Source organism: Xyrauchen texanus, chromosome 38 (assembly GCF_025860055.1).
Source record: "Xyrauchen texanus isolate HMW12.3.18 chromosome 38, RBS_HiC_50CHRs, whole genome shotgun sequence".
Classification (NCBI taxonomy): domain Eukaryota; kingdom Metazoa; phylum Chordata; class Actinopteri; order Cypriniformes; family Catostomidae; genus Xyrauchen; species Xyrauchen texanus.
Window position 1 is genome coordinate 10,090,659 of NC_068313.1, and position 12,951 is coordinate 10,103,609.

A 12,951-nucleotide genomic window follows, 5' to 3' on the forward strand; every position below is an offset into this window, starting at 1 on the left:
AAGAAATTACTAGTAATTTTTAAATGTATGTATAAAATCATGACCACTCATGTGAGAGTCATTTCAGCTTAACCTTATGAAAGCTCTTTTAATCTACATGGGGCAGGGGCACCTCATGGGGGCAGCCATGTTTGCATCACATGACCAGCTGAATACCACTTGCTTAAGCTCAATAACTGCCCTGTTTTTAAACACATTCACGGATTAAATTAATCCTGTTTTACTTTGCATAGTGAATTTCTACAGAGGAATTGGTAACTGAACCATGCAGCATCCAGGCCACTAGGTGCCAGTGTAAACCAATGTAAGTCACAGACCATTTTTTTTAATATCTGATAGTTAACCCAAAAATGAAAATTCTCCCATCATTTACTCACCCTCATGCTATTCCAGATGCATGACTTTTGTTCTGCAGAACACAAACGAAGAATTTCTACTATGTAGGTTCTAGCAATGCAATTGAAGGGTGAACAAAACTTTGAAGCTCCAAAAAGCACAAAGCCAGCATAAAAGTAATCCAGACAACTCCAGTGGTTAAATCCATATCTTCAGAAGAGATATGATAGGTGTGAGTGAGAAAAATGTAAGTCCTTTTTTACTATAAATCTCCTCCATGCCCAGTAGGTGGCAATATGCATGAAGAATGTGAATCACCAAAAACAAAAGAATGTGAGAGCGGAGATTGCTAGTAAAAAATAACAAATACTGATCTGCTTCTCAACTACACCAATTACATCGCTTCGAAGACATGGATTTAACCATTGGAGTCTTTTATGCTGCCTTTGTGCTTCAAAGTTCTGGCCACCATTCACTTGGATGGACGGACGGACACACACACACCTCTCTTTGTATACAGCAGAAGTCAAATACCTCTGGGATGGTTTGAGAGTAAATGTTGAGAGAATGAATTCACTTTCAAATAATTCACTTTTAACAAATTTGAGAACATTTTATTACCGTATACATTTTTGTAATATATCAGAATAATATCAGCTACCCTGCTCTTTGAATATCTGCATCAGCCTTTACAAAACAATACAAATAAATATCGGTCGATCACTACATAATATTGGTATCCCAAGCATAACACATTTGTTAAAGCCCGTAACACAACAGTTCAATAAAGAGCATTTTTATTTTTGGTTGAAGTTCCAAATCCATATGCTGTTATTCTTCTTGAATGAAACACTAAAGGAGAGACTTACAGTAATTACGGATGTCAAGCTCCAAAAAGGACAAAAACAAATTAGGGCTGTCAATCAATTAAAACATTTAATCCAAATTAATCTAATTTTTTTCGGTTAAAAAGAAACTGAGTGCGTTAATGCATTAAGAAACGAAAACAAAAAAAAAAGTATAGTATTATAAAAGACACTGGATGGAACCAGTTTTCTGTGGCAGTATGCTTAAAGGGTCGTTCACACAGGAGTCATCTGTGCCATTTTCTCTGTTTTTCCATTCAAAAATGCTCGGAATGGATGTCTTGACCATTACATTGTGCCTTGCACCAAGCACTGCATTTTTAAGACAATGTATCCTGTTAAAAGTTAAACTTTGAAAACACCTAGTGAAACCTGCATTCAGTCTATTCCGTAGTGCTCCAGTGCTCTAGTTGATCTTGAAGGGAAGAATTTATGGAAAACCATGAATAAAACGTCCCTACAACTTATGAGATATCACTGAAATAGATGTCATCAGAAAATCAACCCGTCTCTGTGGTAGCCCTAGACTCTGTAAACAAGCAAATAATGGCAACTTTCGATTTCGTTTAAACTATTCCTTTAACACATAGAATAACATCTCAGACCAGTAAGAGATAAAGTTGCAAACATCTTATACCATTAGTGGCCACACCCAGAGTGTCGAAGTGTTGGCGAAGCAGCGTTCCAGATTCTTCTTCATCCTCTTCAACACCTGAGCTTCCTGTTGAGCTCACCTGACTCAGTGAGTCTGTGTCCTCTATAGAAACAACCATAATCAGCAGGTGGACTTTTAAAAGAACTCCCAACTCTTTTAGGTATAAGCCACTTCTGGCATGTTTTACTACCATAAAAAGGAATAGTTCACCCAAAAAAAACAAACAAACATTTGATCATTCTCATGCTGTCCCCTCCTCCTGCAGAACACAAACGATTATTAGAAGAATATCTCAGCTCTGTTGTTCCATACAATGCATGTGGTGACCAAAATTTGAAACTCCATAAAAGCACATAAAGTCTCCAGTGGTTTAATCCATGTATTATGAAGCGATCTGATCAGTAACATTTTGGTCCAAACTCACCCAAAACTGATTGGATCACTTCAGAAGGCATGGATCAAACCACTGGAGAATTATGAATTACTTTTATGCTGCCTTTGAGCTTTATGGGAGTTTAAAATGTCACCACGTGCATTATATGGACCAACAAAGCAGAGATATTCCTCACACAAATCTTAATTTGTGCTCTGCAGGAGGAACATCTTATACCATTATGCATCTTATGCACATCTGGGATGGCATGAATTTTATTCCTTTTAATAATATCTTGGTTTCATCCCTGTGACTACAGCACTTCGAACTCAGCATGTTATGTAACTCACGGTCATGAGGCTGATCGCTATGAGAGGCTGGGCTCTCGGCTGAACAAGCGCTGTCTGGGCTTAGCTCCTCTTCCTCAGGGTCGCCAGCTGCCTCCTCACACAAAGCTTTAACGTCGAACTCTCTGCATGAAGAAAAAGGGATTTAGACTTCATATGAAATCCAGTTCAAACTGGACTTTTCACACAGAGTAAACTTGACAAAGTATTTAGGGAACATTACATGGCTGTCTTCACACTTGTAAATGCACTAATTTCTTAAATGGAGAATGAACCGAGCCAAATACTCAATTGGTTGTTCTAAGAGGTTTACCCTTCTCCAGTGGACAGGGCAGTACTGTTTGCAGGGTACAAAATGTAGCCAGTCTTCTCTGGTGAGCTGAGTTCAGGACCGAAATTCTCCTCTCCCTGTGGGAGTTGCAGAAAATCTGCTCCTTGGAGCGAAGAGCTAAACCCATCTCTGGAGGCCTACAGCACAAAGACATCTACTTTCAGACTTTACAGTTATACACACACACACACACACACAGAGTTGTTATGCAGGACACTGGATCGTTTGAAATTGAAACACAATTATGTAGTTATAGGAATGGATGGTATGTGGGCCTACACAAAACTTACACTGCAAATCTTATCCTCCTCTAGATCATCATCATCATCATCGACGTCTTCAACCAGCAGGCTGTCCAAACTCTGCGGGTGGAAGCGAGAGTCTTCCTCAAACTCTTCGTCGTCCATATCTCTGCTGGGGGTGTGAGAGAGGGGCAGCTGCATGCTCTTCATCTCCAAGACTGTACGGATGGCTAATGGGTCAGACTGCACTGCCCAGCGCCCCTGCGGCTGGTACTGAGCTCTGCCACCTCCATCATTTTGGCATCCTCCACCCTGTAACATCCAGGAAATTCATCTGTCATAGGTGGAAGGTTGGCAAGAACACACACACACACACACACACACACACAAATGTATGACAATATTGACTAAAGATAAGTACCAGTCTGCGGACCCACATGGGCATCTTGCCATTGGTTTGGAGCACCACAGCATCCAGAGAGTCTAAAACATAATTCAATCAAATCATATTTTTGAGTAATCAATACATTAAGCTATTTTATTACCCAACTTAAAAGGTCAAGACATGAGGAATCTAATTTTCCTTGATCCTTCTGACATATAAGAGGTCAGTGCACCATTAAAACAAACGATAAGTTTCAGGGCTCAAAACTTCCTCTCTGAAAAAAAAAAAGAGCATTTGTTGAAACCAAGCTGCGAAAAGGACTCGTTCTCTATATCCTCTACATTGTGATGTCACACATGCATGGAAGAAATTTGCATCTGACCGCCTCCATAACACATCACCTACTTTATCACTTCTGTAGCCCCACCCAGTAGGTGTGAGTAGTGAGATGGCAATGAGAGAGCATGTCAGTCAAGAGCAGAAAACCAATCAAAACAGTGGGTGTTTACGATCAAGTCTTAAAGGAGAAGCAGCACCAAAACTGACCGTTTCTGCCAGAGAATGAGGGTGGAAAACGATTATGTTTTACAAATATGACTATTTTTGTGCAAAAAAACTTTACTAATATTAAGTGAACCTCAGGGAACATTAAAATAATAATAATAAAAAAAGGCAGGTCATGGCCCCTTCAAAAGGTGCAGAATATTTTTTCTCCAAAACGTTTTACGCTTTAAATTCTTTAAACTCATGAATTGCAATTTTGTAGAATGTATAAATTCATGAGCACAAACACATGCGATGAAGACTCTGTATCTGTAACCTTACAAACGCAGATTTATCACCGAGGGTCCCCTAATTAGGGCTGCCATGTTAAAATCACATCACCAAATGGAACTCTTCTGGCTTAATCTTACCAACTGCCATGTTATTGGACACTCTCACTCTTAGATTTAAAAAAATAAATAAATAAATAAAAATCATGGCTGACTGAACTGAAATTCTACAGTGTCATCTGCAACTAAAAACTATTGATTTTGAATGACCACTAGGTGTCACCAAGTCCAAGATGACAAAAAAAAAAAGTTACTGAAAGTACCTTTAAATATCCTTAAATTGTGTGGGATAGACAATGACCCAGTTTAAAAATGCTAGATCGCCAAAAAAAAAAAAAAAAAAAAAAAGAATTTATTTATGCCACCCAAAATAACCTCCACTTTCCCTTTTATATCTGAAAGTCACTTGTGGTACCTGCTGAGTTTCACTTTCACCTCTGAAAGTAAAAGTTAAAGTGGCAATTTAGAGTAAAAAAGGACTTACATTTTTATCTGTTTCTCACTCACCTATTATATCGCTTCTGAAGACATGGATTTAACCAGTGGAGTCATAAGCAGGGGCGGCTTTACGATTTCTGAGGCCCCAAGCATCCAAATTCTAAAATGTTTGCTTAGAATTACATAATTTTAAATCATAATATTAAATTCATCCCATCAACCATTGTAACGAAGTACATTCAAAATTCCATTTCCATCTTTTCCATTTTATGAAATATAGAATTGTAATCAAACTGAGAAATAAGGCTATCAACCAACAGAACTGATGTTCCAGCATTACATAATTTAATACGTTTTTGGTTTAAAATTGTAAGTTGGAGAATGTTTTGTCATGAATTTTCTCAGGGGTGCCACAAAGGGATGTACCCTACACAATTGGGGGGGGGGGGTCTCACGCTCACGGTCTGAAAGAGTTAGAGAACCACTGATCTAGATCTTGCCGTGAAGGGTTTTTTAGCATGACCCGAGCAGTACAGTTTATGACAGATTTGAAATATGTTCTTTGATTGTAATCATGACAAAGTGTTAAGGAGATTTCAGTCTTTACCATTTAAGTAGACAGGGGATGTACTTTTATGCCACTTGTATCCAATAGAAATCAGAAACTGAATGTGGGTGGGGCTAAAAGCAGAAGTGCACCCATTTTTTAAATGTAACTATTTAATGTATAGTTTCTATAAATAAAATATGCCTTGTATATGCCCATTCATAATAATAGCCTAATAAAAATAATACAAATTATTATTAATTTGAGTATTATTTTTTCATTGTATTATAAGAAAAATTCTTACCAGATGAAGCTGAATATAGTATGGGGGTCATTCCTGGGATTCGGTAATATTTCAGTCCCCTAGATTTTTGAAAGTGGTGGTTCACCAAAATTAAATGTTAAAAGCTTTTCACAATACTTTGGTATCTCCTTTATAATGAATACAAATAATTATTGCATTTAAATAATTTTTATCATTAAAATTTTTTTTATTTCTGTCTTACAGCAAGCATTTTGTCATGTCCCTGAGGTTCTTCGCTGAATTTGTACTTTGAAAATAATTAATAAAATGTGCACAGTGTCTATAATTTTTGGCAATAATGCAAGTATTTATGTGTGTTCTTTGCTTTTGAAAAGAAAAATAATAAAAAAATGCAAAATATTTGATAAAAAACAACTTATAAAGTTACGTCCCTCAGTCTGAACTCAACCCCGTCACGCCAACCATTCTCCTGCCCATAATAATTTAGACTCCACCCATATGTGACATCATTCACAGGAAGTTGCATCATTCAGCTCTCTTCAACAGCATGGTGCAGAAGAAGGTGAGTGATATCACACTTTTATTCATTTTTTGAGGTGTATTATAGTCAGGAGGGTACTGTCAGGCTTAACAACTCAACCCCATCACATACAATTAAGATGGAAAATGATGACTTTTCAAAATTTAATTTTAATCCATAAAAATCTAAAATATACTTATTTCATTGGCTGCCATGTGGCCCACTCTTCTACACCACATTAAGAGCAGTGGCCATTTTGAGCAAAAAAACTCAACCCCATCACACTCAACCCCGTCACATATGTCATTGTTTCGGGGTTGTAAACTTTGTGACGGGGTTGAGTTATTCACTTAATTTAATCAATGATTTCAATTTAAATGTTTAATTTCAGTAAATATATTATTACCAACTCATATTTTAACTCATATTTTTGTTATAGATCAAATATTTGATGTAAAATTTCCACTTAAACTTCAACAGGCATCCTAGTCAGAAATGGCACCCACATCAACAGCAGAGAGGCAAAGGCAGTTTCGTGCACGCAGAGATGCTGACCCAGAAAAAAGGGCACAGTACCTTGAGAGAGAGAAGCAGAGATGGAGAAGGAATGTTGAGGCAGGAAAGAAAAAAACAATTAGTGACCTAAGTGAGAGAGCACAGCGTCAGAGGCGTAAAAAATGGAGAGCAACATACACAAGCAGCAAGGAAAGAAGAGAAGCATTAAGAAACATAAGCACTCCACCACAAAGTCCTGAACATATGCCAGAGCTGCCACGACAGCCACTGTCAAGGTGAAGTGCAACAGGCAGAAGAATCATAAGTTGAGAGTAGAAAATTAGTTTAGAGCATGTGTAATTGTCTAATGCACGGTTCCCCAAACTGTGGTTTTTAAACCCATGGGGTATGTGAAGGAACTGCAGGGGGTTCGAGTTGATGAATAGCTAATAATTTATAAAATCGTAAAATTTAAATAAATCACTTGCTGGCACATGGAACTATTTTGAATCAAGTCATGGGAAAGGGGCCCCCGATGGTGTAGGATGAGCATTAAAGAGAGCTGCAGACAGGTTGGTGGCTAAGGGCCATGACATCCAAGATGCACAGCAACTGTATGAAGTCCTCAGACAAACGAATACATCAGTGGAACTGTTTTTTGTGGAAAGCACTGATGTTGACTGTGCTGTAGAAATGATGCAGAGTCCTATAAAAGCAGTGCCCTCTTCAATGAGAATACACCAGGTCGTCACCCTTGCTCCAGGTGAGCTGATATGTCGTGATGTCAGCTGCTTTTGTTCAACAAAGAAAGACCTAAACTGTACATGCTTTAACACACAGCATTTCAGTTTTGGTCAGAACATACCAATGCCTGCACAGCCAGCAGACAATCAGGAAAATCCACAACCCATGGAAGTGGAGAAATTGGTACATCCAGATGTTGGACAGTGGTGCATACTGAAATATGATTATGACCTGTACCCAGGCATTGTCCTTGACACAGATGAAACAAGTGTTCAAGTCAAGTGTATGCATCGTGTTGGACCAAACAGATTTTTTTGGCCTTCTCGTGATGACATCCACTGGTACCAATTTGATGAAGTCATTGAGATGATTCCAGCTCCACAACATGTGACATCTCGCCATGTAGAGGTTCTGAAGGAGGTTTGGGCCAGACTCTCAAGATAAAAGCCTGAATAAAGTGCCACAAACACACACACACACACACACACACACACACACTTGGTAGCTCAGCACTGTGGTGCCTCTATGAATAAATATGGATTAGACCTTTTGTTTCTTTACATTTGTTCAGGTATTTTATGCAAATGTTCATAAAAATAACTATTTTAAAATCCTGTTTATGTTGAGTTTGTGTTAACATGGCATTTTCTTTTGTAATGACCCACTCACTGATTGTTACTTATGTTATTATGAACTTTTATCTGCTGCAGTTTTGTTTTATGTTCCAGCACTGAGGAATGTTTTAGACACTATAGTGAATTTACCTATTGTGCCCATTTTATAAAAGGTTCTGTTGGTAATCTATTTTAGTTTTTTCTTACCAAAAATATTGAAAAGTTACTAACGACCGTACTGTCTGCAGTAGTTTTCTGTGTTTAAATTCTCACTGCAGTTCAGATAATAAAGTAAAAACGAAAAAATTAAATATGACTATGTCTTTATTACATGGTTGCCTTAAATAAAATAGTGTTTTGTTTGAGTCTCAAAGAGGAATTTTCGTATTAAACAAATACAAATTAAAAGTAGGCCAATGTGTCCTTTCAACCCTGTTACAGTATTCAACCCCATCACAGTATTCTCAACCCTGTCACATTAATATTTTTGGAAAATAAAATAAGACAATTAAAAATTAAAGCATTTCTTGCTGATTACCACCCGACATGTTAAGGGCTAACAAAGTAAAATTGTGGTTTTAGTGAAACATCTAAATTATTTTTTTTCTTACTAAAATAAAGAGACCACGGACAAACAATTTGGATATTTGTAACTTCCATCACATACAAATGTGCAAATTATCATAAATGTTACATTTGAAGTCATTGAATTGGTATGAGGGACACATGAGCAGTAGGTAGATGTTTGTTTTATAACAAGTTGTGTGTAAAATCCTGTTTAAACTAATTCAATTTTGTCCGTTACGGGGTTGAGAATAAAAGGTGTACAAATCTGAAAAAAACTGAAAATAATAAAAAGTCTTTAATGCCTGAGATGGGAAAATATGATTTTTTGAAGGTTTGATATGTACCTAATAATGTGGGGTATTTAGAAATGTAATCATATGTAGTTCAAAAATTAAAAAAGTCCAAGTTGAAATATTACCGAATCCCAGGAATGACCCATATAGAATCATGAACTGTAGAATATGTTGTTAACTGAGGCACGAGGTGTCAAGCAATTGTGAAATGTCAAGCACACATTATGCAGTGAACATTAAGAGAAATTAGAATAAATCAATATAGCCTATAAATAGGTGAAAGTCTTAAATATATATATATCAGGAATTTTGCACTCTAAGCCGCTTTGTGCACGCATATCAACATAGAGGGCATCATTATTGAGTTAAATTACATGTGAAGAATTAGCAAAATAGAGGGAAAAGAATAATAAGTCTAATAATAAAATTATGTGTTATGGAAACATTTTCAAATTTAGTACTTTAAAAGGGAGGGGAAAAATATGTTTCAGTTTCTTTGTATCACATAAGCAGGAATATTCTGAATAGATGGACTTTATGGAACGAAGTCTTAACCAGATACTTCCCTTAATCGGTGATGTGAAAATAAATGGTCAACTTTTAGAGGTTAATAGACAAGCTATGCTGTGAAAATCACTTCAGTTCAGGAATTTAACATTGAGCTCAGGTTGGTTTCTAAATGAACACATGGATATCATTGTGTGAATTGTGCGATACAGTAATATTGACATATTTAAGGATAGGAAAATGTAGCCTATATGATGTAGTGTCTGTTAATTGTGCGCATCTGGAGCTTGTAAAGTGTAACATTAACTGACACCGCAAACTGAGTTGAGACTGTGCCCGTCCGATCTGAAAATCACACTGTGCACATTTTCATTCCCGTTTTACACTTTAGTAGGCTATTGGATACATATTGACTTCAACTCATTTATTTGTAAGTTTGGATACGTTTATTTAAAATGTTGCTCTAATCTTGTGCTTCTTGGATAATCAGTCAAACGAACATTATTTCTATTATTCATATGAAGTCATTATTTGTGCCTTTCCAAAAAAGGTTTTTGGCTTCGGGCACATCCATACTGGGAAGGTTCTTAAAATGCCAGCCAACTGGATTGACTTGCCTTGAAAGGGACAGTCTTGTACCCTTGTCTTTTTGTCTGATTTTATTGTTGTTATTTGTCTCCGAGCTGGTTGCTCTTTATGGATTTTATAATATCCCTATGGGAAACATTAATGGAAAAAAATACTTCTGGAACCAAGATGGCTGAAAATGTTGGCGGGCACTGTTGCGCTCTATAGTGACCGAGGCCGTGACTCTGCCTGACACCTCGTTTTGTGTTCAACGGAATAAAGAAAGTCATTTGGGTTTGGAACAACACAAGGTTGAGTAAATGTTGACAGAATTAAAATTTTTGGGTGAATTGATTTAAGACAGCTCAAGAACAACACAGCTGTCATGGTCTATCCACGCACCATCAGTGGAGTCGAGTCTGTCTGGAGTTCTGCAATCCTCCCCAACATCTTTAGTCTCTTCAGGTATCAGGTGGTGCTCTTCCTCATCCATGTGAGGCAGCACACTACAGGGCGCAGCGATGTACGTCTCTCTCCTGAACACACACACACACACACACACACACACGTCAGCAGGGGTGGTAAGAGCACTGAAAAATCTCAAGTAGAAGTACTGTTACTTCCCAAAACATTTAGGGTTAGTAGAGTAAAAGTAGCCGTCCTAAAAACTACTCAAGAGTAGCTCATTTAAAAGTACTCATGAGTAGTGTGTATTGAGTACTGGGCTGCAAAACCTATCCCCCATTATAATGACCACTGTATGCCAACTTTTAAAATACATCACTTATCTATGATAAACACTACATGAATCTGATTCCAAAAAAAAAGGGGAGACATGATAACAGAAATTAAAATATTAAAGTTATTTTCAATACACTGATCACCATTTTAAATCATAATGTATGAAACAATTGCATTAAAATCAGTTTATGTGTAGGGTCTAAATTTCCCTTAATGCCGACAGAGCTTTATTGTTGTGCATATAACATGTTCAAACAATGCGAGGAATGCAATTTATTTTTTAAAATAAGATCACAGGATCACTTGGCACGTCATGTCCTGCACAATAGAGTAGGTAGAGCAGGCATGGGAAAAGTTGTTTGGTACAGGGGCTACATCACGCTTAGAAATAATTCACCCAAAAATTCAAATTCTCATTTTCTCACCCTCATGCCATCCTGGATGTGTATGACTTCTGCAGAACACAAATTAAGATTTTTAGAAGAATATCTTCGCTCTTAATCCATGCAATGAAAGTGAATCAGTGCTAAAATATTGAAGCTCCACAAAATCACATAAATCATCATAAGTAGTCTAATCCATATGCCTCCAGTGATTTAATCCATGTCTTCAGAAGTGATATGATAGATGTGGTGAGAAACAGATCAATATTTCATTCTTTTTTTTACTATTAATTCTCCTCCCTGCTCAGTAAATCTCCACTTTAAATTTCAAATTGTTGTCCTTGTGTTTTTTGGTGATTCAAATTCTTAATATCGCCACCTACTGGGCAGAGAGAAGAATTTCAAGCAAAAATGGAGTCAAATATATTGATCCGTTTCTCACCCACACCTGTCATATAAATTCTGGAGTCATGGATTAAACACTGTATGTATTACTTTTATACTGCTTTTATGTGCTTTTTGGAGCATCCAAATTTTGGCACCCATTCACTTACATTGTATGGACCCAAAGAGCTGAAATATTCTTCTAAAAATCTAAATCTATGTTCTGAAGAAAGAAAGTCATAGACAGATGGCAATTATACTTTTCATTTTTGGGTGCATTATTTCTTTAAGTAGCACATGGGGGGCCACATTGTCCTCCTTTTGAGATACAATGTTCCACATTGATTTAGTTCTTGTATGTTTTAAGTCCAGAAATAGTTGTTCGCATTCTCATGAAAGTTTGTGACTGGTGCAAAGTTCTGCTGAATTATTGCTCTGCAAATGTTGATAATTTTCTATCTTTATAAATTCTAATTATAATAATAATTATAAATGATTTTCTCATCTCTACTTTCCTGGTAATTTATAATAACAATTCACCCACTCTCTGCATCAGGGGTCAGTATTATTAAAAAACAAACAAACTTTTACTTTTAAAAGCAACTCAATTAATCAGCGGTTTTCTCATTTCCTTGTTAACACTGTTTGATTAATAGCCTTTAAAAGAAATGGCCTACTAGACAGTGTTCTATACATGTACACTTCAAGTCTGACATTTTGATGCAAATACTCTTTAACCCACTGTTTAAACTTACTTTAGACATAAATTACTGTTCACATGAATGCCTCAAGACGGGCATTGGCGGAATTATAAAGTGTATTTGATCATTAGCATTCTAGGAGAACGCGCATGTAAAGCGTACAAACATTAGCCGCCTGTCAAAAAAAAAAAAAAAAAAAAAAGCACGCAGCGACAGACACCAGGAAATAGTCAATCTTTTATATTTCATCTAGATCAACAAACCAGTGGTGCTCTTACCATTGCGACTGATCGAGGACATCTCTGTTTTCCGATAAACATTAAGATAATTTTATTGCCCAGCCCTATTGATAACATTGCATTAATCTCTCACAGCAGCCCAATAATCTCAGTGATCGATAGTTAAATTACAGGTTACGCTATTGACGCACAGAATCTAGTAAGCAGAAATATGAAATTTACTTCTATATGTTTCTTCAAATTAGAGGCAGGATTAATGCCGATATCTGGCTTGAGCAAGTTAAACTCGCATGACACGATCAAGAAATTGGCCTTTTTTACTGCAAAAAGAATTTTCAGGTACGGCCGGTTATCTATAGCTGTAAACTGCTTGGCACCATATCTGCAGCTACCCTTCAAGTTTTTTTTTTTACATGTGATTGGCTAGGGAGAGTCTTGTGACTCCAAATCATGTTGATAAATAAAAATTAAATCAGTACAGGGAAGTAGCGAACACAGACGGTGGGAAAATAGTGCAGTAAAAGTACAGTTACAGCACTTAAAATGTACTCAAGAAAGAGCAAATGTATACAATTTTT

The 12,951-nt window shown here is 36.8% G+C and overlaps 1 protein-coding gene across 2 annotated transcripts in view; it reads right to left on the minus strand.

The window, feature by feature from the left end:
* The window catches only part of wdr62 (WD repeat domain 62), a 51,142-nt gene that overhangs the window by 11,601 nt on the left and 26,590 nt on the right, over positions 1–12,951 (minus strand). For both annotated transcript variants that reach the window (XM_052109600.1, XM_052109599.1), the window contains exons 20-25: positions 10,328–10,461; positions 3,572–3,633; positions 3,199–3,462; positions 2,891–3,045; positions 2,581–2,702; positions 1,840–1,959 (exon numbers count right to left, since the gene is read on the minus strand). In XM_052109600.1, the coding sequence (XP_051965560.1) occupies positions 1,840–1,959; positions 2,581–2,702; positions 2,891–3,045; positions 3,199–3,462; positions 3,572–3,633; positions 10,328–10,461 (857 nt within the window). The remainder of the gene's footprint in view (positions 1–1,839; positions 1,960–2,580; positions 2,703–2,890; positions 3,046–3,198; positions 3,463–3,571; positions 3,634–10,327; positions 10,462–12,951) is intronic.